The sequence below is a fragment of the Saccostrea cucullata genome, unplaced genomic scaffold (genome assembly GCF_032062105.1).
Source record: "Saccostrea cucullata isolate Sc308-1 unplaced genomic scaffold, CSIRO_AGI_Scuc_v1 ctg149, whole genome shotgun sequence".
Classification (NCBI taxonomy): domain Eukaryota; kingdom Metazoa; phylum Mollusca; class Bivalvia; order Ostreida; family Ostreidae; genus Saccostrea; species Saccostrea cuccullata.
The window spans coordinates 281,698-307,500 of record NW_026933711.1 but is presented as its reverse complement, the minus strand read 5'-3'; the positions used below and the strand labels follow the sequence as shown (position 1 = coordinate 307,500).

Genomic DNA, 25,803 nt, shown 5'->3' with positions numbered 1-25,803 from the left:
TCAGAACATATATCTATATACAGGTAAAAAGTCAAAATTACAATAGAATGAATGAAAATTATAAGATGTTTGAATTATTGTCTTACTGAAATTACATTGTACAGATATTGCACTTTTCAAAAACTTAAAAAAAATAAAAATAAAAATAAAAGATGACTACACTTAGGGACAGGTAAGATTTGTGACAAAATACAATTTAATTGCAGGAATAGTCAGTCAAAGAAGTTCTCAATTAGGTGGGGGTTATCATGTTGTGACATGTTGAAATTTACAATGCCCCATGACTTCGTACCCCTGATAACTTTAAACTAAATGCTGTTACTAGACTTGTATGATAGCATGTTGTGCTAACTGGAACAATGTGCTTGAACACATTCAATTGTTAGGCCTTAAATGAAATCTGAATACTGACATGGATGTAGCCATATTAATAATTCTGTTTTGAAGCCTGTGTAAATAATGTACTTGTTCCATACAAAACAGAGGCCATAATGGGAAAAGATTGATCATATATTCTTTTTATAACATTTTTGTTTGTCAGAGAAATTGAATTCAGGTCAAGATTTAAAAGCAACAGAAGTGACTAAAACAAGCCCTAAACCTGGCATTAAGTGCAGTCATCCTTTCCAGCTTTAAAAAAATTCCCAAGCCCTTTATCTTTCCTTTGAAAATAAATAAGCAAATAATTATATAAAAAAAAATTCTAATACATGTAATTGAATCCCAAAAAATATCCTCAAAAATGCTTCCTTGCATATCGATAATGAAGTGCAGTTATACATCAATGTGCATGAATTCTGTCTGGATAATAAAATAAATCTGTTTATTTGTAGCAAGTAAAATTGCATGGGGTAAGATATTTTCTGAACTTCTGTGTTTTAAGGGGAGGAATGAAGGGGAAAACAACAATGAAATGAAAGTGAGAATCTCATACCAAAATAACAAGAATCTAAAAAAGATAAAAGGCAATCAGAAATCAAAACACAGTGGGAAAACTTAAAAGTGCACTAATGGTAAAGGAAAACACTCATTACTTTCTCTTTCAGTCCAAACTTACATTTAGCCAAGAAATTCACAGACCTCTAATAACAGATGAGCTGTGCAACTGTGAGAATTAACAATATGAAGCTCACCTTTCAGGTTCTGTAGTTTCAAAGCTTTCTTCTTAGACTTTTCCTTCTTTTCCAATTTTTCCATATCATACGGCAATTCCAGGGAACTGTAAAATTAAAGTTCTCTTTTAACTTTCATGCTTTTTAACTTTCAAAAACATTTTTAAAGTTTTAATTAAATAGAAACATTTTCTTTTCAATTAAAACTTAGACATAGTTTTAAACAGAAGCATTAAATCAATCTGGAAATATACTCCCTAAATTACAGATCTTTTAAATTAGCTATTTAAACAGTCCTTACTCAGGGTGGAAGATGTCCCCACCATACACATCCTTTGACTTGCCCTTGATGCGCTTGTGTCCCTTTGATTTGGAGGTCAGCTCAAACTCGGCATCATCTGCGGTCTTGTCGTAATGTCCTGTGGTTTTGACAACTCGGGGTTTAGACTTTTTCGGTTTGGGATGGTGCTGTGGTTCAGGAGTAGAGTCTCGGGCACTTGAACTCTTTAAAACATTTATACAGTATTAAGAAGCAAGCATCTTCATCTTAAACATAAAAAAATCAGTCATTCATTCGACCTATATTTTTTTAAAATATTTTTTCCTTTCACCACTGCTTCTTCTTATACACATTTTTTGTTGACATTACCAACAGTGATTTCTGGATATTGATTACATTAATGATCAATACCTTCTCCTCAACATCACCAACTGAAGATTCGGTAGAAGTGGACGATGTTTCATCATCAACGCTGGCTTGAGTCATGTATCGGTGTATCATTTCTGGTCTGCTTTTGTTTTTCTTACGATTCTTCAATTTTGCTATAAAGATACACAACAACGATGACAAGACAGCTATACATACAAAAAAGTTCATTGTCTGCTGCAGATGAAGCATGCAAAAAAAAATATTTATTTTGGACAATAAAAATTTATCAAGCTCTTGTGGATATGAAAAAATGAACCTACTGTCAGATATGTCAGATTTTGTATCCTCCACCAGACTAAACTCATCTAATCCAGTAGAAGAAGTTTTATGAGAGTTTTTGTACATCTTATCCTGGTGTTCGTGGCTGTTCTGCCTGTTATATGTATCATTCTGTCTGGCCTCCTGGTGACCACTGTTGTAAGCATCGCTCTGATTGGTTAAAAGCTCACTTGAGTGTTGTCTGCGTGCTGCCTTTTTATTTTTATTCCTCTGTGTCGTGTTGGATTTCTCTGTAGATTCCTGGTTGACTGACGTCCGTTCGTCCGTCGGTTTGACTTTTGGCACCTGCTGGGACTGAGATACTTCCTCTTTGACTGGTTCCACTTTTTCGACCTTTGGTTTTTTGCTGTTATTGGATCTTGAAGGTTTTGAAGCAAACAACCTCTTTAAAACTTTCAAAAGAGTACTTCCAAAGGCTTCTTTATGGCTCCTGTGTTCTACATGTCCATTACTTAAGTTCACTGTAGGCTTGGTAGTTAAGTTATTATTTTGTGTAAGAAGTGGGGAAACTTGGGTGATTCTAGTAGGGGAGTTTGGAGTTTGTGTTGAAGTTAACCCTGCAATTTGTCTGAGATCAAATATTTTAGTTCTATCAAAATTCTGTGCTGCGCTACTAAATTTTATCTTCCTCCGAATTATATCTGCAACAAAAATCCTATCCGCTTCAAAATATGCTGCCACAAGTATGCAGAATAATAGGAAAGCCATCACACAAGTGATTGAGTAGTATAAAACTGGTTCCCAGTTGGGACGGGGTAGAGCTGCCGAGCAGCGGGACAGAGTATGTGGGGGAATGGTGGCCTGTAGTGTGTAATTTGCGACAGGTCCTAAACTGCTGTGAATTGTTAAAATTCTTCTTATCCTGGACATGGTAAAATCAGGAGTAAACCTGTAGTAATCAATGAATAATTATTGTATACAAAGTAAAAATTCTTCTCATAATTAAAATTCAAAACTTCAATTCTGTGTACTTGTATATTTATAAATTTATGAACTCTCCCTTTTCCCTCATATTCATGAAATAGCATTTGCAATCACAAAGGTTAATAATTTAAGTTCCTTATTTAAAATTTAAAATATCTGAAGTTCATACAACTTACAGTATGAAACATCCATACAACTTACGCTATGTCTATTTTTCGAGTGGTATTAGGTAACATCTCATAACCCTCGCAATCTAAAACTCGGAACCCATAACCTTCACACGGTGACCCATTAATGCTGTAACTATGGATAAAGAAGGGAAGTTCCCCTGTATTCTTTAAAGTAAAAGATCTTCTGACTGTAAAATTGGGAACCATGGTGTTCTTTGTTTGCTTCTTTTCTGAAAATCAGTAAAACATTTATTACTTTAAAAAATCACAACAAAATAGGTTTCTGGAGATTTATATCTCCATACTTTTAAAATTTGATATATTAATGCACTTGTTTAAGAGTAATTATGCCACTTTTTTATCATTTTGTTGATAATATTCACTTTAACAATAATTGAGTTTTTTGTTTATGGCAATGATTTCACATCATATTTTGGGAATTTTTTAATACATACATGTATGTATGTCTGACAAAGCAAAACTTAATGCTAAACTTAGTTTGAAAACTTTTCTTCTACGGTAACACAACATTCTATTGCAGTTTTTGATGTATACATGTATTTCTAGGACAATGATACTTTTTTATCACAGTTTTTGAGGCATATTTCTGTGCCTTTTGAGACTTATTACAGTTTCTGAGCTGCTTTTCTGTGCCTTTTGAGACTTACTATCACAGACTTACTATCACAGTTTCTGAGGAACTTTTCTGTGACATTTAGTACTTACTATCACAGTTTTTGAGGTGCTTTTCTGTTATGTCAAACTGTAGAGGTATGGAGGATCCTGGTCGTTTGTTGCTGAGCTTCATTTCTCCTCGTCCTCCCTGACCTTGTACAACTATTGCATCTATTATTGTTAAGTTATTCCTACACAAGACAAAACAAAATTAATCATTAGCATGTACATCCATTGTATTTCTCTCATTTCAATTACAAATACATTTGTAGAAGCTTTTTTTCAAGTTATAAATAAATCCCTTAACTCAACATTAATTTATTGTGATAAATCCAATTTTCATTGTGATTCAAGTTGTTTTTCAGCTTTCAGAAAACAAAACAAAAGAATAACACAGATATGAGGTTACATTTGGATAAACTTGCCTTATGAGTATTATAGAAGTTCTAGAAATATCATCCTTTGGTTGGAACCCCACCCTGACTTTGACCTTGACCCCAGGCTGCAGTATTGTGGTTATACTTTGTTTGTGTGGCTTCACTCCTAATGAAGTTTCAATGTGTTTTCTAAAACCAGGGACAGGATTTTGTCGACTGGGCTGAAAATTGAGAATAAATTTGTAAACAAGCTTTGCACACAATCTAAAATTGTATTCAATGACTTATTCTAAACTGCATCTCAAAAATCTTACATTATATTGTTCTAAATCAGGTAAGGTAAAAATATCCAGGTCGTCCATTTCAATGGTGTCACCTGGATCAGCGGAAAATCTAAAACTAAATAAACAAACCGTTCTAATTAGGATTACACAAACTTATTCCAACATATAACACTACATTAAATTAATTATAGTACTGAAATCTTCATTCTCTAAGCAAGACACCAAGTCTGAAATCTTTTTTTCACAATTATCCTCTACTGTATTTAGAAAAAAAAATATCTCAATCTGGGATATTTTTCAGCTGGGATAGACTTCTAGACTTACTTTCTGTATAAAAGATCTGCTATAGTCTGTGGATTAGGATAAAGTGGTAAAGGTAAAATCTGGATTAAAACTGGAATATCTCCTGGATTTTCCACAATAAAATCAGATATCTAGAAAAATAAATAACATCAAAAACACATGAGAAAACCACCTTAATTTTTGGAAGACAGTTTTTATTTCTATTATGTTGGATGTACAGTTGGACATGTGACCATCATTTATGATTAACTTTTCTTCATGAAAGTATGAGTAATATTAGGAATATCTTTACTTAATTAATTGTTGACATACGATAGTTTTTTTTTACGGAGGTAAATCTGTAAATAATCAGTCTCAGATACTTACTGAAATATTTCCTATTTGCGTCAGTGGAAATCTAATATGACATTTTCTGACTAGAGAAGGCCAATGTAAGTGTGCTTGAGCAGAATATAAAAAACCTCGGACTTCATTGGTGTCCATTTCTATAGTAACGTTAGCTCTGTAATCAGATGATGGGAGAAAAATAAGACTCACTGAAAAAGTGTTCAACTCTTACCAGTAAAATTTTCAGTCTTCTGTAAACAAAAGGATAAAACATAAACACTTACGTATTTAAATTAGATTTTTGAATGGTTCGCCACTTTTGCTGCAGCTTGGTGTATAAATATTGATCTGTTTCTATGACATCTCGGAATAACCCTAGACCAATCAACCACTGGTGACCAGCTGAAATTTACAATCTCAATATTTACTACAGGTATAACAAACAACACAAACATTCTTTCAGATAAAAATTATTTCAGATTTATCTGAGCATATCAGATTCACTCACCTGGGGTATTAGTTGCTAAACCTACATAGCAATCATCTTTACATTCTCTTTTTGCATCAAAATATATTTTCCCAACCTAAAAAAGAGATCAGTTTCACAATTCACATTTTTTATTTTAATTAACATTGATTTCGAACAGGATCAACCCAAAATGTAATACAGAATCTCTTGACAACACTTGAATGTCCAAGATAAATGTGTAACTTTCAACACTGAATTTTATAACCTGATGTATATATTTTTATGAAATATTATGTGAAGATTCAGATAAAGGTACTCCAATATCTTTCTTTTTCTTCAAAACTCACTACATGTATCTCTTAATGTGTTTTAAGTTTGACAACAAGTCTTAAACACATAGAAAGATATTTCAAGTGTGCCACCAGCTGACTCGGTAAAAACAATGTCTTACATTATTTGGTTTATCTGGAACAAGGAGTATTCTTTCAGTATTGGGGGGTTCATAGTAAAATCTACTATCAGGAGGCTGGAATGTTACTCCTATTACTTCCATATAGTCACGGAATGTGGAGTGTATCTGTAAAACTCGATAATCTACCATACCCTGAAAAAAGAAAGATTTTTTATATGGTTAACCAAGGTCACAACAAAACTTGATTTTCAGAATGTGAGTTGATCTTGAATCATGTAAAACAATGCTGCATGCAATTTTAGGATTATCAATCTGTGTTACAAATTAAACAATGTTAGAAATTATATACATGTACATAAATTGGCCTATTCAAAGTATTTATTTAGTGCATTCACTGGATATGGTGTTGTTGGCGAAATCATGAATTTGCGCTACATATGTCTGTGCTCACTGCTGTATATTGTACTGTTATTTCATAGCAATATTCATGAATTAGCTCATCGTACTCTGTGCCAAAGCTGCAGGGCTCGAGCTGTATTTTTTTCAAAAGTACTTCATAAGTGGCGAAAATATTTGTACAAATTTTGTGTAGCATTAGCTCCTTTGTTTATTTAATGTAATTATTCAATGCAGCAGAGGTGTGAAAACTGAAACCTACATGTAGGAAATCTTTGTGACTAGGTAATTATCCTGGAGCAATAAACGGTTACAAAATTGCTTGAAATAATATAATTTGGATTAAACAAGGGGAATTCCAACATTACATTTTCTTTCTTTTTTTAAATGGATACTGTAAGCTTTAAACATTACAATTTTAAAACAATGTCTGTGATATATTTGTAACAGGAAACCATTACATATTAATAAAAAAAAATTGAATAACATTAAAGTGCAAAAAATGATGTAAGTATGCCTTTCCTTTTGTTGCGAGAAGTGGCGAAAAACATTTTCGGTCCAGTGGGAGCCCTGCAAAGCTGCTAAAATATGAACCCCTTTTTCGTAAGTACACATACAGTATACCGATAAGATAATAAGAAAATGTTGAAGAAATAAATTTCTGGACAAAAATGACTGAGTTTCAATAGAGTTATACTCCACGGTACTTAACCTCAAAGTATGACACTTTTTCTCAAGCAATGAGTATGACTAAGCTTTACAAAATATGTGATTTCCATTGACATGTACTACCGGTATTTAAAACAATTCTGTTTCTAAATCAGGGCTCAAAAACTAAATCCTACCTAAAAATAATTTATGTGCTGGATTTAGCTATACCAAGAACATGAACATTTCCAGTTAAATGTTTTATTTGTAATTCTGTCTCCAAATCTGGATCTAAAACCTAAATCCTATTTGTCTACAATTTCCTGATGAAATAAAATTGAAGAAAGTACTCCAATTATGACAGTGCATATTCAAATGTAATTTAATTGCTCTAATAAGTTAATAAATGCATGTATTTCCTTGTTTACTTACAGGATGCATTTTATCAAAATGAAGTGACTCTGGGATAGCTATAAGACTCCCATCCGCTGTACGGACAGCTATAGGTATCCAGATATCCTCAAACTGAGTTGTTATTAGCATGTCAGAAGCAAAAACACCTTCATGGTCTGGTGCTGTTAAATTTAATCTAAACACTGCAAAATGGTATGGTTTGATCTTCAACTGAAATAATACAGATTGAAGTTGATTAACAGATATATCAAAATCAGAAAATTATTCATTCACAAAAAAAGTCTTTTCTGTATTTGAAAGGCATCACTTACAGATAAATACCCTTTTTCAAATATTACCAGTAAATGAAACTTAATGGTCTCCATCAACACAATTGTATATAGGGTAAAAATTACAGCTGTATAGATTTCACATGCAGAATTTGTTAAATTCCAATTCTTTTATTTTCTTATGAAATGGAATGATTTTAAATGTTCCACCTTAAAAATAATCTGCACAATGTTGAGACACAAAACTGTCCAAACTTCACCCCTGGCAATCAAGTCCTCTGACAAGTCATATCCATACTTAAACACAGGTAAACAGGTAAAAACAGGTAAAAAGGTCAACCCAAAGGTCAACACAGGTAAAGACAGAGAGAAGAGGCTTAAACACAACATGTTCCCAATTACTGTAACTAAATACCAAAAAATATATAACCACATTACAGGAAATAACAAAGGATGCAAAATCAATCCAAATAATTAATGTTGTGTTGGCATAAATATAATCCCAGGAAATGTATGGTGTATTTTTAGGTACTCCAAGGCTCTCCAATTGAGGAAGTTTTGTGATTAATACAAAAAATTATGGAAACAAATAGAGCATAGTATATACAGCTGCACAATGTCAAGAGCAATATTACAATAACAGGGGTCTCTTTAAAGCCTGTAGCTCTACTGATTTGTACATAAAACAAAGGGAGAGAAATGTAGCACTCTGACTTGAAACTATACCACCACCAAAAATAAAATTATGATCCTTGTATAGAAATCTCGTTTGAAAGCTTCTTTTCCTTTTTTTCTGTATGATTATCTCTTGATTTACCTATATCTTTTAACCCAATCTTTCTAGTAGTTGATCTTTGACTTATCAGTGTGTACTCAACAGTGTGTCCTGATTTACTTACAAAGTTGTAGTCCACTTCTGTAATGTTATGTCTTTGTGTTAACATAGTCCCATTTCCCTTTTCCATTCCAAGAAAAAACACCTTGGTACCATTCATATCTGGGGTAATCTCCCCTATATGAACCTGAAAATACATATAAAACTATGTGTAAAGGCACTTATCAAAATCCTACTTCTTGTAAGAAGATAACTTTAAAAGTAAGATAATAAACTACTGTATATATTATTTTTGCCTTTTCACACTTGGAAACAAATTTGTCCTGTTTTAAATTCACTCAGTTACAATTCTGTTGAAGAAATCATGCTATGTATTTTTAATTTGTCCCGTTTTAAATTCGCCCAATTGTGGTTTGGGCGAAGAGGCGAAAATAAAACGGAGGCGAAAATATCCCTGTTTACAGTATTCTGACAGTGATTTTATGCTTCATAATATGTTTTAAACAGAAGAAACCATAGATTAAACAATAGATTAGGCTGAAAAGACAATATGATATATAGATATTATGATAAAAGATTAATTAATATTCACATGGCAACATCTTTTGAGGATAAGTTAATGGAGGATAAGTCAAAAACTTATGGATACTTTCACATTCAATGAGAAGTAAAATTAAGAGGGACAATAAGACCTCAGTATGGTTTAGAGTAGGGCTGAAACGATATGCCCCCTCCACGATACGATACGTATTGCAATACTTGTGTCACAATTCAATTTTTTCAATACGATACAATTTAAGAACGAAACTATTCATAAGGTTAAAGAAAACGTATTCAGATTTAAAAAAACAAAGAGTAAAAGGTGGGGATGCAATAGAAATATACTACCAGGGGTATGCAATCTAAAAATTCAAGTACCCCACGGGCTAGTGGGCAGCATGTTACTAGCCCCAAGTAAAAAGTTATTAGCCCAAATATAGGGACAAAAATTAAAATAAAACAAATGTTGAAAAAAAAAAAATTAATCATTGAAAAAGTCAGGGTACTAAGGTCAATCTTTTGAAAATTAAAATTTTATTCTCACTATTAAAATTAAATCATGTAAAATTAATGATTATGACAGAAAATAAAAATGAATTTAATAAAAATATCTGAAGACCTTTCCTTTTTATTATTTTGCACTAGCTCATTTAGAATGAAAAAAAATTCATTTTGTTTTCATATTAAATCCTTAAATACACTAGAAATATATTTCATGTGTATCACACTGATCTTTCAGTTGATTGAGTGATCGTAAATAATTTAATGAGATATCTGCATGTATTTACAATAAACGGAGGAAATTCGGATTAGGAAAAAAAAACGATCGTTTTTGGAAGTAAATAAGTCAGGTACTGCAAAATGGAGAAAATTATGGAGATTTATTGACAGTAGGAGCATGCTGCCTGGAAAATATTCACTGGTTTGGAATTTGATGGCAAAAAATGAGTAAAATACCGGTTGTACTTTATGTATTACATGCGTAGTTATAATTTTTACTAGCCCGAATTTACTAATTTGTTAATTGCACATCTCTGATACTTGTGGTTCTGTTGATTAAGAACACTTTATTCGTATAAATAATAACAGAGGCAGCCTACTCTGAAACTTTACCGTCCCAATTTTCTCCCTCGTGTGTGTCAAACTGTTAAAATAAGGTCGAACCCGATCTATTTCAAAGAGTTAACCAAACCCGATTATAAAAAAACGTATCGAACCGAAAATCGAGATGGTGAATCGAAAATTGAACCGAGCACTTATATCGAACAATATCGATATTTCGGTGAATCGTTTCAGCCCTAGTTTAGAGAAAAAAAATCAGATTCAAAGATGATTAAATAAAACCTTTTATACAAAAAAAAAAAAAGAAAAAAAAAAGGATTTCAACCTTTTATTCAAATTAAATCTGAAATCCTAATAAAGTCATGACTCTTCCCTTTAACCCTACTTACATCAATGGGGTTGTCGTTGCGGAGGGTAAATATCATACTTCTTTTCTCCTCAACTCCCATGGTGCCAAAATCAAACTGACCTTTGAACTTCTCAGGTCTGTGTGGAATAACCTAAAAGGAAGTGTTTGACTCCATTATAAAAGGCATATCGCTGAACTTATACTGAAAATTGAATTTTGACCTTCCCAATTCTTTTCTCTCCTCTTTCTGTCTGTAAATACATACCTTGAGAAGCCCATTGTAAACTATAATCGGAATTGTAAAAGTTGAAGCGTTGGTATGTAGTGTTATGTAAGTTGTAAAATGGAGCTGTGTTTCGTTGGGATGAAACTGGAGATAAAATGGAGTAGAAGTTCTCCTCGGCTTCAGCATAAAAGGGGCGGAAAAATTAAGAATCTGAAAAAAAGAGCAGAAGAATATTAGTCTTGAGAAACCTATGCATTTAAATAGCAAATTATTATTTTCACCCTTTATATACAGATTATTTTTTTTTAACAAAATACTACAGACAATTTTAACATGTGGTTTATTACTGAGATAAATGGAAATAAGAAATAAATATGTACTGGTTTTCTAATTCTAAGTCCATGTCAGCCTAAAGTAAAACTTTTCACAAACAATGTATTTGTGAAGTTGAACCATGGCAACAATAAAGAAGTCAAGGACAAAAGAGCTTAGCATGCTAGCTAAGTAAATTATAAATACTTGGACAGTGTCACTTGCAAGTTGGTCCAATATTTCCTATTAATTTGAATGGTTCCAAATTGCCTTAATCTAACAATCAAATCCAAGAATGACAACAAGATGATGTAAATTTTTCCCTCATAGGAGACAGTCTCTTTTTTCCACCTAGCATTATAAAACCACTTATAGAAAAAAAATAGAATATATTGAAAGAGAAGAAAATGAAATAGTATACTTACAGAGAAGAAGTGATGGAATTGGCTAGGAATAGAAATGTTGTAGAGAACAACAGAGAAATTAAAGGTGTTGGTAAAAGTTATTGCTCTAGTGATGTTCCAGATGTCTCTGGCACTAAAAAAGTATGTATTGTTGATGCTGTACACCAAAGACCTAAAAACAGAAAAAAAATTACAACAATGATTTTATATCCCGTCTTCAGAATTTAATCAGCTCGTCAGTTAACAGAAATTTTTAAAAATAAATTTCAATCATTATGACATCAAATTTCTTATTACTTTCAATTTCTTATTACTTTCATAGAAAAGCAAACCAAGACCTGGAGCTTATCTTTCATGAACGTTGATGGGGAAAACTTACCCGTGGAGTACAGCTGCTTTATAAGGAATTGTAATTTTGTGCTGGCCATTCCTGGATTTCACAATAATTTTTCCCGACCACTGCTTTCTGTGTAAAGCCTTTTCAGCTTTGAATGAAATAGTGAATAATATTTAATTTAATTCTATTAAAATTTTTTCTTTAAATATTTTATTCTACATATACTTGTTTAACAAATATTTACAAATGTAGACAAAAATGGATCATTGATAAAACTTGTTTATCACACACAGGAATAAGTCTAATTCTACATATTATTTCTTACAAAAACAGTTTTAAACTATGACTTACCATTGAACGTAATTCTAGCAATTGACGTGTGTCGTAAAATATCTGGTTGTAATTTTGTTGGACGAAAATCAATACTAATAGCTTCATTTGGAGGAGAAACTGATACACTCTGAAAAAAAAATCATTATACGTGTATTTTGTTTTAGCTACACGTCAATATTTCACAGTTTCAAAATTTTTATCATTTTTTGATTTTTATAAAAATCCTGAACTGATGCAAATACTGTTCCCTAAAAGCTGTTAAAAACTTTCTGCATTAAGATTATATTCAAATTCCAAAAGTACTTGTATTACAAAGTACAGGAGGCAACAAATATCCAGTTAGGTTAACCTTCAATTGCAGCTCTAAACTTGATATTTTTTCAAAAATTCAAATCAACAAATACTATTTGACTGTTAAAAGTAACCTTCTTCAAAATGCAATTTATGTAGCTGTGTCTAAATTCTCATAGTCTCACTGTCAAAAAGAAAGTTTTCTTCTTATATTCACTAGTAAAAAATTTGACAAATAAACATGTTTGAGCTGGTCCTACTGTAAAACTCATCTAAACACTTAAATGACAAACAAATCTTATTGATTATTCATGTGCTTACTGAAATGTGAATTGGTTTAAAGCCGGTGTTGACAAGGTTAAGACTAATTGTAACAGGGTCGTCGAGTGTTCTCATTATTCCAAAATCTATCATCTCCGCAGGGGAATATAGACCAGGAACTGAAATATAAAGAGTACTCAAGTGGATCCACTTCACGTCAAGCATCAGTAAAGAGTGCTTCCCTTTCTTATATTTCACCAAAGCATACTTAACTATATATGTATATACCAAATATGCATATTTAACATGTACATAATACCCAACATAATCAAGTGGCTAAATTTTTTTTTCATACTTTATCCATGCCCCCCATTAAGTTTTAATTGTATAAACTAATGAACTACATGTATATACTACTTCCATGTTACACAAGTATTTGACATTTTGTGAAACACAATAATCAAAAATCATCAAAATTTTGTTCAGCTAATAGTTTGTGTGCAAAGAGAACATACAATATTATTTTGCCAAATAAGGACAATGTCCAGAAAATCAAAATTTAAGATTAAAAATCAGCATTACAACATTGGCAACAAAGAAGTTCAGGACTCTCAAGCTGCCATTACTAAATCTCACCTGCGCTAACTTCCACTTCAACAGGTAAAATAACTAAATTGTTCGTCTGCTCTTGGTTTGTTTTTATTCGGATGAAGGCAGTATGGTTATTTTCCACCCTCCCTACAAAATTTGCCTTCATAACAGTTTTGGTCTCGTAAGGAGGGATCTCCTGAAAGGGAAAGAAACAACAAGATACATGTACATATACGTAAGAAGATTTGGTTAATATATAATAATCATTAATCAATATCATCCTTAGACTCAAATTGCATGAATATAAACCTAACTCTCAAAGTCAGGACATCACATCTGATGAATGTGACAAGAAAGAGACCTGAAACTGAGCATAAAGAGCACATCTTACCCATAAACTCCTGGGGGCTTCTAAATCCCCTGTAACAGACCTGAAACCTAGCATAAAGAGCACATCTTACCCATAAACTCCTGGGGGCTTCTAAATCCCCTGGTAAGGAGACCTGATACTGAGCATATAAAAACCTCCTTTATTGTAGAAACTGCTGAAATAATACTTGTAACTTCCCCAGGCCTTTTCAGTCTAGTAAGACAGGGAGTATACCATGCACATACATATTACAAATAAATGGCCATCCATGTTTTCACTTGATTATACCCATAAACAATAGAAATAGGCCTGGGGGTGAAATTAGGTCTTCTAAATCCCTTTCTGAAACAGACCTGAAACCTAGCATAAAGAGCACATCTTACCCATAAACCCCCTTCCTGGGGGCATTTTAAACTTTCTGCAAATCCCCTGAAACAGACCTGAAACCTAGCATAAAGAGCACATCTTACCCATAAACTCCTGGGGGCTTCTAAATCCCCTGAAACAGACCTGAAACCTAGCATAAAGAGCACATCTTACCCATAAACTCCTGGGGGCTTCTAAATCCCCTGAAGGAGACCTGATACTGAGCATAAAGAGCACATCTTACCCATAAACTCCTGGGGGCTTCTAAATCCCCTGAAGGAGACCTGATACTGAGCATAAAGAGCACATCTTACCCATAAACTCCTGGGGGCTTCTAAATCCCCTGAAGGAGACCTGATACTGAGCATAAAGAGCACATCTTACCCATAAACTCCTGGGGGCTTCTAAATCCCCTGAAGGTAACTCTAAATGTAAATCTCCTTCACTGGAAAACATTTCTGTCACCTGAAAAAAAAAAAATCACACTCTAATTTGGCTTTTAAAAAATTCATTGCTTCAGTTGTATAGTTGACTTTCCAATTCTTTCAACTTCCAACTAAGGCTAGTAACTTCTATATTATACCATCAAAAATGTTCTCAAAACAAACATAACCAAAACAAACACATTTACAGTATTTTCTGACTATAATTTTGAATATGAATGACTCCTTAAACTAATTCAAACAGCATCATCATATAATACTTGCATTTGATGTTACTTGAATTAAGCTCTTACCTGCAGCGTTGAGCTGAAGGGATTATGTATTTTTATGATGGGAGAAAAACTGCTATTTAGTGGAACTTTTGCTCCTAAATATGGCCTCAGTCTATATGGATTTGGTATTCCCACTCCAAAAACCTGCAGAAGTTTTTATTTTTAATAGTCCTTTAAAAATTCTTTTTATGACATTCAGTAGTGATACGTAAAGTAGGTCTCATTTAAATAAATTTATAAACAAGAATTGATAACAATATATTGCTTTAAAACTTACATTATAAGAAAAAGACCCTACAGAAGTATGGATATATAAAGTATTTTCTACATTTCCCTCCTCTCTGGCTAAAAATACTACATCAAATGTTGTATTGCCACCAGGTGGAACAACCTATGAAGAGAAAACAATATTGATAAGGCTTGTTGAAATAATTCATTTTGCTTCCTTTGTCGCACTTTTAGATTGCAAATATAAGTTTGAATAAAAACTGAAGCAGTTTTAAACCATTTACAGTATAAACAAAAAGCATGGTGCAAAATACACGTCACAATAATCAAAATGATTAATTGCCAAAGTTCATATCAATTTGTAATTTTACTAAATTATAGAATATCAATATACAGAGAACTTACTTTTTCTTGAAAAAATGAGCAGTGGAAATGAACTGTACTGCCCGATATTGAGAGCAGGTGTAAATCATTTCTACTATCTGTATTGTGAACTACAACTTGTTCCATAAATGGCATTCCAACTGGTCTGAAAAAAAAAGATATAAAAGTTCGTAAAAAAACAATACATTTTATTTTCAACATGCAAATTTTAAACTCTAACATTACGAGACATTACCTTCAAACTAATTTTTTATTCTTCCTTAAGAAGTCCTTTTGTAATTCTTACTAATCTACTGCTTTTAAACACCAAAGAAGAAAGATTCTGATCTTTGAACTACTTGAATGGTAGATAACAATGATATTAAATGCACTGTCTACAAATAAAATCTAAGTCAACAAACCAAATTACATAAAATACAAACAGAGTCATACAAGTAAATATGATATAATGTAAGTGATGTCTGATAATATAAACACCTGTAAAATCTGAATTATAAATATTGTTTACCTTTCTTGGAAATCTAGCCATGGTGGGTCTAATCTAACAGAATTTTTATAAATAATATTTTCAGCACTGCAAAAAAAAAGTTAACAAATTAATTTATATATATAACACAGTAAATAATAAATTGTTAAATGACTTAGATTAGAATGATTTTGTCAAAAAATTGTTTCAAGCTTAAACATCTTTAAATGAAATCCTTTATTTTCTATGCTGAAGTGTCAGTGGCCCTCACCTATATGTATGACCTGGATTCACCTGGGAGAAGAAAGAAAAGGAATATTATTTAATAGTTATTTTATAACTTAATCATACATGTAATATATACAGTTTCAATATTTTTATTTTTTTTCTTCGGATTAATTTCAAGTCATCTTGTACTTATGGATGCTTTCAACATCTGAAAGCCAATTTTTGTTTCATCACCATTATTTTGAAAGTTTTAATTCTTTTCACAAAAGTAACATTGGTCTTAACCACAGACTATTCAAACACAGGAATGTTACAATTCAATTTTATTTTAAACCTGAACTCACTTCTAAAGGTATTCCATTGATATCTCTTCCATCTCCTATGTACGTAAGGTGGTTGTCTGTTTGTACAAATGCTGAAAGAAAAACAAAATAAATCAATAAAAAAGTCCAAAACAACAATATCATGATCAATACCTATCATTATAATTTCCTCTGTATACTTTCTAAAAAAGTATATTTCTCCTCTATTTCTAACGAAAACCATTGTTTTATATCAGTCAGTAAACATAATCACCTCTACAGATTTCTTTAGTGGTGGCTCTTCCATCCATGAAATATACAGTGTACAATGACACACAAATCAATAAAATAATATTTAATGCTATTTTAGATGATTACTAATTAAAACCAAGACAATGTCTTTTTTTGTATTTTAGTAGGAATTTTATGTTGCAGCTGTTGCAGGAAAAAAAATCATATTATTTATTTCTGCAATAAATGCAATGTTTAAAAAACTCTAGACTTCCTTGAAATCTCATGATTTCAGTTTTCTTTAATTTTTATCCCCACACTATAATGTTGGAGGGTATACAGTAATGCAATTGTGTGTATTATTTTGTGGGTGAAAGAGTTAATTCTGTACAAAATGGAAGTGATGTGATTTGAACCAGGATTGTGTAAAATGCTGCCTTGAATTATAGGTATGCTCTTTGCAAGAGGATGCTATTCCTTGCAGTGTCCCTGATTTCTTCATAAGATTTCAATTTTTGTCATTCTGATTTGCCAGGTGATATAAGGAAATAAACGTTATTGTAATCAAATTTAAGTCATCAGTGGTTTCTACACATTAAGCATAAATATAACCATTTTCATACTGTAATATTTCCCCCAACATTATAAAAATATAGCATTTTTTTTATTACATTTGATCACAACTCAAGCAAAATGTAATGAATTACATATTATTAAAATCATCGATCAAAATTAAAACCTTCAGGTTAACCCTGTTGATTCATATCATGTAATGCAACACAGAATAAAACATTATAGTCTTATATATCCTACTGAACATGCTATTAACTAAGAAAATACGCTTTGTACATTTCAGAAAAGTTACTTTAGATTTCGTCAAATGAAAGCATATGACTTTATTTTTAGTAAATGTTGCAATGTTTTTGTTAATAGATTGATATAGGTTAAATGTTGTTTTGTTGATAAACATTGGGTACAAAAGACAACAAACACGAGATCGAAAGTCACAAAGATTTTGTCTGTAAATTTTGACTTATTCACAGAAATAATAATTTCTCACCTTGACTATGACTTTCTACTGCTATTGTGTGAAGAAAGCATTGTGTGAAACTTTGAATAAATAACAAAAAATGTAAACATTCTACTGACATCTTTCTTCGATCATGACATTTCACTCGCGCCATATTGTTTCCACTTTACGAGTGTGACTAAAATGGGTAGCGAAACCCGGGCCGGGCCGGGAATTTCGAGTCGGCGAAATAAATACTCATTCTTTCTTCATGAAATTTACAAATGGTTTATAACATTTTAATTTAGATTATCGCCTTTTCCATGCAATTGTGTGTATTATTTTGTATTTACAATTATTTCTTTTTGAGAGAGTTAATTCTAACTGTTTCAGTAATAAAAATTATTAAGAATATAAGCATTTTTTGAATACCCGGGATTGAGTGATGTAATTTGTTTTATTTAAAAAAAAAAACCAGGATTGTGTCAAATGCTGCCTTGATTTATAAGTATGCTCTTTGCAAGAGGATGCTATTCCTTGCAGTGTCCCTGATTTCTTCATTAAGATTTCAATTTTTGTCATTCTGATTTGTCAGGTGATAAAAGGAAATAAACTTTATTGTAATTAAATTTAAGTCATCAGTGGTTTCTACACATTAACTAAGCATAAATATAACCATGATAACATATTATTTGATTATATAAAAATAATAATTTGTATTCATTTTCATTATTAAAACGAAAAATAATAGTAAAAAATAATTAAACGTCCCCATTTTCCTAACATTATAAAAATATAGCATTTTTCATTACATTTGATCACAACTCAAGCAAAATGTAATGAATTACAAATTATTAAAATCATCAATCAAAATTAAAAACCTTCAAGTTAACCCTGTTGACTCATATCATGTAATGCAACACAGTATAAAACATTATATGTCTTTAAAAAATGTCTTCTCCCAAAATAGTCCTACTGAACATGCTGAAGAACTTAACTAAGCTTATACACTAATATGGACTTTGTACATTTCAGAAAAGTTACTTTAGATTTCATCATATGAAAGTATATGACTTTATTCTTAGTAAATGTTGCAATATTTTTGTAAATAGATTGATGTAGGTTAAATGTTGTTTTGTTGATAAACATTGGGAAATTGAACAATATGAACACGACAACAAACACGAGCCAGTTGTGCAGAAAGTCACAAAGATTTTGTCTGTAAATTTTGAATTATTCACAGAAATAATAATTTCTCACCTTGACTATGACTTTCTACTGCTATTGTGTGAAGAAAGCATTGTGTGAAACTTTGAATAAATAACAAAAAATGTAAACATTCTACTGACATCTTTCTTCGATCATGACATTTCACTCGCGCCATATTGTTTCCACTTTACCCGACGATTTACGTATTTCTCTAAATATATTATCACCTTATCGTGCTTATTTAATAAGGTGTATTGCAAAGTAAAGTTTCGTTATATATTTATCTATTTAAGTTATGCTTTATGGTTAATTTGAAGCATAATTTACACAAACACATTACTTTATTTTTACGAAACTAAGCAGTTGGCTTTTTCTTTTTTGGAGAAAATAGAAGAACGATGATTGGATGTGTCTTGGTTACCCTTTTTAATTCATTTCCGGTATTTTCTCCAGTTCCTTTGATTTGTTGTATGTGTAAAGTGTTTCTGAATATATTTCTTTGTAATTGTCACCTTACAAAATACTTAACCTGGTCTTAATCAATTACTTTCGGCAACCACCTGTCTTGTCAAAAATGCAATCGATTTTCTATTCGTTGAAAAGAAATTGACAACCAATGAAAATATGACAAATTTCATATCTGAAGCAGTCACTGCATCAGCTGATTTAAAGTCTTTTGGTGTCGTATATTTAAGATGCTATTTTTAAAACAAATATAATATTGGTAGATTCAGATTTTTTTAAAGCTACCAATATAACGTTAGATCTCAAATTTGGGGGATGGATCCAAGCAATTTTACATTAAAATAAATTTTACTAAAATAAGTTTGTTATTATTTCAGTTAGTGGCTGCTTATCAAAGTTATGATACAAATGCTGAGTGACTGGTTTCAAAATGCATGGTCAGCTCTGTTTTTCTTCTTAATACGCCCCATGTGGAAGTGGGTTCTTCGCAGAGTGACAGGAAAATGTGAACTTCTGCGTATCACATATGAGGAAAGAAAGGGGGCTAAGAGGACTTTGAGGATAGGTAAATTAAAGTTTTGTACAAAAACTACAATACTTGTATTGGGATCAATAACGTGAAGAATGGGATTGAACTGGTAAAAATTATGTGCAATTATTTATAACACTGTCACAGGGACCAGAACACAGGGCCTCTTAATTAGTCATCCATGTCAATTTAAAGGGTGTACAGGGATTTTACCCCAGGTTGTGTTTCATACACCCTTCGACCACAGGGTGTATGGAATAAAACGGGTAAATTCCCATACACCCTATGGACTTGGGGTGTATGGAATAAAACCCAGGTCCAAGCAAGGGTGTACAGGGATATACCACATGTTTTATTCCATACACCCTGAGGCCGAACGGTTTATGGAATACAGGAAAAAAAATTTCCTCAAAGATGTTGTTATATATTCTTCCTACTCTCTGCCTTTTGGATTTAGAGACCAAATAATAAGAGAAGAAAAAAAAGCAATATGCTATCAACTAGTATGTGTAATCGTGACTTATTCTAAAAACTGACTGCAACAAAAGTATTTTGAATGTTGGCATATCTGCAAATTTTTATTTGTCATGACATATTGTTTTGGTATCGGGCAGATGCATCATATGAGTGTTGCAACCTATAGGCCCTTAGTTATCTTTTCATTTGATGCAGAGAGAAGTCTGAAGTTATCAAATGTTACATACCTACACCAGTTGAGCAAGGAGGAGGATGTTGATATAGTTGTAGCAGTGGGCGAGGTGATGAAAGTCAAGCAGATCATTCCAGAGGTTCACATGAAGTACGGAGAAAGAGAGTATATAGCTAAAAAAAATGTGACTATAAATCACAGGATAATAAATTACTTGAGTTTGTCTTGTGTTAAGTAAGTTACTCTAGACTTCAAAATTTTAGATTCATGGGTAATGATAGAGACAGTTTAAGTTCAGGGTTAACTATTCTCCAGACAGTGTACTGAATGTAAATAATTTTAGCAGTTCCTTTTGAAAGAAAAAAATATTTTGCTGCCTTTGCTTAGAGAAAGTTAATTGTAAAATGTAATTTTCAGATTTAAAGGAGATTTACAAGACTGCTTGTGCCAAATATGTGGATACAAAAGATTAAAGAGGGAAATAGAAATGATGAGAAAAACATCATATTCACAAGAAAACTCGGAACATGAAGAAAAATTAATGCAGGTACAGGTGTAAGCATAGATAATTATATAAATTAGACAATGACATGTTTGGATACAGGTTTCTGTCCATGTTTTGACCAATACAGTCATACAGACAAAATATATATAACTACCCGACTTTTAATAGACAACCTTGTAACTTGAAGTACACTTTGTATTACACTGTCAAATTATGGTGACAAAATATTTCTTTACTAAAAAAAAAAATCTAGTAGATGTGAATTTTTGCAGTTATGGAAAATCTTAATGCCAGATGAGAAGTTAGAGTCCAGAAAATCCAAACAGTGGTCAGTCATAGGATTCCAAGGGGAGGATCCAATGACAGATTTTAGGGGCATGGGTATACTGGGACTCAACCAGTTGTTGTAAGTACAGTTACACATTGTTAACCAAGATGTTTGATTACCTTAGTCAATTGTCCTTATTAATGAAATGCCTTGATTACTGGAATACATAAAATTATGTATATTTATACCCCCTCTCCGAAGGAGAGGGGGTATACTGTTTTACCCTTGTGTGTCTGTCTGTCTGTCCATCCGTCTGTGTGTCCGTGTGTCTGTCCATAACAAATTTTCATCGCAGTTTTCTCAGCAACTACTCATCGTAGAAGCTTGAAATTTTAATACAATCTTCTCTGAGGCATGCCATACGGTGGGATACATTTTTGTTTAAATCCGATGTCAACTTCCTGTTTGTCTGTGCGTCTGTCTGTTTCATACATAACAAATTTTCGTCACAGTTTTGTCAGCAACTACTTATCGTAGAAGCTTGAAATTTTAACACAATCTTCTCTGAGGCATGCCATACGGTGGGATACATTTTTGTCCAAATCCGATGTCAACTTCCTGTTTGTCTGTGCGATTGTTCGTTTCATGCATAACAAATTTTCCCCACAGTTTTCTCAGCAACTTCTCACCGTAGAAGCTTGAAATTTTAACACAATCTTCTCTGAGGCATGCCATATGGTGGGATACATTTTTGGTCAAATCTGATGTCTGTGCGTCTGTTTCATACATAACAAGTTTTTCGTCACAGTTTCTCATTAACTATTCATAGCAGATGCTTGAAATTTTAGTACACTCTTTCTTGAGGCATGCCATATGATGGGATTAATTTTGATATGAATTTGATGTCAACTTCATATTTTTCTGTTCATCTACCTGTAATTGAACTTGTTTATATTAAATGATAGTGTTTATTTACATTAGAGCGGGGGTGTTGCTAGTGAGTATTGGCTCACAGATTTCTTGTTGGTCAAAATTTCGTCTGGAAGGTGAAGTATTATATATTCTTTATATATGGGCTCCATTGTAGCTGCTTTTATTGCAGAAACAATACTTGAAAATGTTTTACATTGATGGCCTATATAGCCAAACTTTTGCATCTCTTGTACACAAGACAAGAAAGGAATACATGGATAGGCGCAGTGATCATATTTAATCTACTGATGGCATAGATATACTTGTTTTTTGATTTTTGCAGATACTTTGCCATACAGTATTCAGATCAGTGTAAACACCTTCTGTCTCGATCTCATCACCCTAAATATGGGTAAGAAATTCTTACAAGAAATAGCTTTTGATCAATCCTCATATGTATTTAATATATTTTATGAAAATCTAAGATTAGGGAGTTCTATGGACAAAAGTGTAAAATTGTTTGAAAATTTTATTTCAACAGACATGGCAAGAATAACAGTGAACACATAGACAAATTTTATAGATAGTAATTGAATTAAATATGACAGATACTTTTAAGGATAGCATCTCTTTCGATAAGTTTATAACAGTACATGTTAAAAACATTATCCATGAAAGGGGTGACATCAACATCACTGATAAAATTCCTTCTGCTTTTTCAGCTACTCCTTTGCCATTGTGGGTATTAACTTGACCAATATGGTTTATAAAGCCTTAGTCAGTGGATCTCTTCGTACTCATTTCTACAATGTGATAGATGGAGCTCCTAGAGTTCAGGATTTTCATGAAGTTTATTGTAAGTTACTCAATTGTCATGTCATACATTGTGTTTTCAAGCCTTGAAAATATTGCATGTTTGTATAATTTTCCTTTGATTATAAAATTCTCATTTCTTAAACACTGTGAAATACATCATTGAGACTTCTATTATCTGACACTTCTCACATTTTCCATGAAAAGACTTGGTAAACATGGAGATCGAAGCTAGTACTGCAAATGACATCTTTTATGAGAGCAACTGAAATGAAGTGCATGGAATAATTATAATACATGTATCGAAAAGAAATAAACTCAATGCAGAAAATTAATTCATTAGAATAATAAATGAGTTTTCTATACATTTTGCATTCCTTGCAGGTCACATCTTTTGGGAATTTGATCAGTTTTGGTTTAAAGAAGAGCCTGAGGATATTATGCAGTTTGGAACTATGAGAGACAAATTTAACAGAAAATTGTTACACAAGCTGTCAAAAACTACCACAATTTTAAAATCTGATTTCCAAATTAAAGAATGAAAATGTGTTCTGATGAGTTTACAATGATATAGCTTATTACTTGTTACATGGTACATGTACAGCCAAAGCACTTAACTTTTTTTAACAGCATAATATATTGAAATGTGACCCTTTCTTATGCTTTATACATGTAGGTTATGACAGATGTTTCAGTAATCAAATTCATGGTTTCACCATAGTAATTTCTTTTACTCTAAAAGCATATCAATCATGGGCTTATTGTTGCTCTTGAATGTACAGTAGTACATAATAGTACATTATGGGAACTAACATTTGAATTAGACTCAGCAGGGAATCCAGCAATTTAAGTAAAAGCACAAAATCATCTAAGACCTAATGCACTTCATTCCATTCACTTTTATGCCTTCTTTATCATGACATCATTGAACATTCTATGTTTACATTGTTATACAACTTTAGGGGCAGGTAACTCCATTCAGTTTTACCTAATAGTGTGAGATACCGGTAAATTAAGTTGACTCAAACTATAACATATCAACTGTATGTCAGGTACAAAGATTAAAGTCAACATATTCAACTCATTCTATTGGTTACTACGTGAAAGTTTTACAAACTTTTTTTTATCTTTTTTATTTCATTGAAAACATCAAGCTACAAGTGTTTGAGATTATGGTAGATGAAAAGACATGAACTGTCATCTAGATATACTGTGTTCCGTAGAATAACTACTGTAGTTTTAGTTCTGTTATCATGTGTGATAAAGTACACATGTATTTTGTTTAGTTTTTGGAACTGACTAGAAGTTTCACACTAAATCGTACCAATAATTTTGTGGGAATGATTTGCATAACATATCTGGAAGGCCAGGAAATTAGAGGTAGTCATTGTAAATTCAAGCTGTGCTAAAAATTGAATAACATGTGTTAGCACATCTATACACCTTAAAATGTTTTGACACAAAAATATTTATTTATGTTATATAAATAATAAAACTTTTTATGAAAGTATTGCTCTTTGATGCCTGTTTAAATGATTCTTTGAAATTGAGATAATCACTAATTTAAGAAAGTGAGGTCAAAGAAAAGGACAAGGTAAAAAAAAAAAAGACCTCTTTGATGCCTGTTTAATGATTGATTGAGTGTATATTGTTTAATGTCCCTCTCAAGGATTTTTCACTCATATGGAGATGCCACCACTACATAAGTTTAACGAATCTCTTATACAGATATAAAGAATTACGGATATAGTGAAGTAATTTCACAGGTCTCAGTGACTTCTTTATAATCGAGTTTTACTGTATTACCTTTGGTAAAAATTTTCTAAACATACTATGATTTTTTACCCCATGACCTTGACCTTCAAGTTTGGTCTGCTTTTCAAAAAAACCAAAAACATTACATGTACTTTAAATTGTACTTTTGAAAGAGAAAAGATAATGCTTTCATATTATACTAAATTTGTATATCACCTTTACGGTATGATGTTTATAAATAATACTATGATTTTTTTTTTCCTGTGACCTTGACCTTTAGATTTGACCTACTATTTTAAAATGTTATCTTTCCTTGTAACTTTTGATTGAGAAGAAATAGGGCTTTCATATTTGACATAAGCATTACTTGCAACAAGAAGTTTTATGAAAATGCAAGATTTTTCACCTTTGACCTTGACTTTCATGTTTGACCTAATTTTAACTTTGGTGATTACTTTTAAATGACGTGTGATTAGAACGTACATATGTGCTGGAAGGAAAAAGATCCCTCCCTGCTCAATAGCTCTGAGTGCTGAGTATACAACAAAATTTGCAGCTATATCTGTGAATTCCCTCTTTCTGTGTTCCTACTAAATGAATTTTACTGTATACATGTATAAAATACATGCTCTATCTCTTCCCATTCAAAGTTATGACCAAAGTTTAAAGTTTTTGTGGCAGACAGACTGACTATAAATGAGATTTAATGTCTCCTCACTTTTGACAAAACAAGGGACAGAAATACTGATGCAGTTATATAATTCTGATCAATATACAAGTATTTAAGATTCAATAAAATAATCTGAAGTTTAATTCTTTGAAACGGTGAAGATAAATACTATATTGAAGAAATGGGGTCAAGGTCAAAAGAAAGGTCAAAGTTAAATGATATTGATGTGGTTGTACGCGTTTGATTAAAATATCTTGTTTCTTATAGATATGGAAATCATTTAATAAATTTAATAAAGTGGAGTCAAGGGCACTGGAAAATATGTTGATGACATTGAATAGTTTTTATTTAGTATGTATCAGCAAATGAGGTTTGCTAAAATTATCCTTAAATTGCCCTGAATAGCTCTCATAAGAATGT

General features: G+C 31.9%; 2 protein-coding genes across 4 annotated transcripts in view; one reads left to right on the top strand and one right to left on the bottom strand.

Moving 5' to 3' along the window:
* Positions 1 to 17,788, bottom strand: part of LOC134239035 (uncharacterized) — a 107,771-nt gene extending 89,983 nt beyond the window's left edge. The window contains exons 1-30 of the mRNA XM_062721178.1: positions 17,660 to 17,788; positions 16,411 to 16,481; positions 16,110 to 16,132; positions 15,881 to 15,946; positions 15,394 to 15,517; positions 15,038 to 15,151; positions 14,782 to 14,904; positions 14,430 to 14,510; positions 13,355 to 13,505; positions 12,779 to 12,897; positions 12,185 to 12,293; positions 11,876 to 11,981; positions 11,518 to 11,668; positions 10,820 to 10,990; positions 10,595 to 10,705; positions 8,668 to 8,790; positions 7,518 to 7,709; positions 6,081 to 6,233; positions 5,669 to 5,744; positions 5,445 to 5,562; positions 5,200 to 5,335; positions 4,855 to 4,964; positions 4,561 to 4,645; positions 4,295 to 4,467; positions 3,921 to 4,060; positions 3,226 to 3,424; positions 2,082 to 2,989; positions 1,804 to 1,934; positions 1,414 to 1,616; positions 1,134 to 1,219 (exon numbers count right to left, since the gene is read on the bottom strand). Of these exons, the coding sequence (XP_062577162.1) occupies positions 1,134 to 1,219; positions 1,414 to 1,616; positions 1,804 to 1,934; positions 2,082 to 2,989; positions 3,226 to 3,424; positions 3,921 to 4,060; positions 4,295 to 4,467; positions 4,561 to 4,645; positions 4,855 to 4,964; positions 5,200 to 5,335; positions 5,445 to 5,562; positions 5,669 to 5,744; positions 6,081 to 6,233; positions 7,518 to 7,709; positions 8,668 to 8,790; positions 10,595 to 10,705; positions 10,820 to 10,990; positions 11,518 to 11,668; positions 11,876 to 11,981; positions 12,185 to 12,293; positions 12,779 to 12,897; positions 13,355 to 13,505; positions 14,430 to 14,510; positions 14,782 to 14,904; positions 15,038 to 15,151; positions 15,394 to 15,517; positions 15,881 to 15,946; positions 16,110 to 16,132; positions 16,411 to 16,481; positions 17,660 to 17,783 (4,477 nt within the window). The 5' untranslated portion in view covers positions 17,784 to 17,788. The remainder of the gene's footprint in view (positions 1 to 1,133; positions 1,220 to 1,413; positions 1,617 to 1,803; positions 1,935 to 2,081; positions 2,990 to 3,225; positions 3,425 to 3,920; positions 4,061 to 4,294; positions 4,468 to 4,560; positions 4,646 to 4,854; positions 4,965 to 5,199; positions 5,336 to 5,444; positions 5,563 to 5,668; positions 5,745 to 6,080; positions 6,234 to 7,517; positions 7,710 to 8,667; positions 8,791 to 10,594; positions 10,706 to 10,819; positions 10,991 to 11,517; positions 11,669 to 11,875; positions 11,982 to 12,184; positions 12,294 to 12,778; positions 12,898 to 13,354; positions 13,506 to 14,429; positions 14,511 to 14,781; positions 14,905 to 15,037; positions 15,152 to 15,393; positions 15,518 to 15,880; positions 15,947 to 16,109; positions 16,133 to 16,410; positions 16,482 to 17,659) is intronic.
* Positions 17,789 to 19,183: 1,395 nt separating this feature from the next.
* On the top strand, positions 19,184 to 24,468 carry LOC134239033 (ELMO domain-containing protein 2-like). 3 transcript variants are annotated; one of them, XM_062721176.1, is made up of 8 exons: positions 19,184 to 19,257; positions 19,660 to 19,847; positions 20,484 to 20,610; positions 20,878 to 21,007; positions 21,238 to 21,371; positions 22,489 to 22,557; positions 22,868 to 23,001; positions 23,343 to 24,468. In XM_062721176.1, exons 2-8 carry the CDS (start codon positions 19,682 to 19,684, stop codon positions 23,498 to 23,500), a joined length of 918 nt encoding a protein of 305 aa, XP_062577160.1. In that variant the 5' UTR covers positions 19,184 to 19,257; positions 19,660 to 19,681; the 3' UTR covers positions 23,501 to 24,468. The 3 variants fall into 3 exon arrangements, with proteins under 3 accessions (XP_062577160.1, XP_062577161.1, XP_062577159.1); XM_062721177.1 differs by lacking the exon at positions 19,184 to 19,257 and adding an exon at positions 19,266 to 19,285; XM_062721175.1 differs by lacking the exon at positions 19,184 to 19,257 and adding an exon at positions 19,461 to 19,496.
* Positions 24,469 to 25,803: the final 1,335 nt, after the last annotated feature.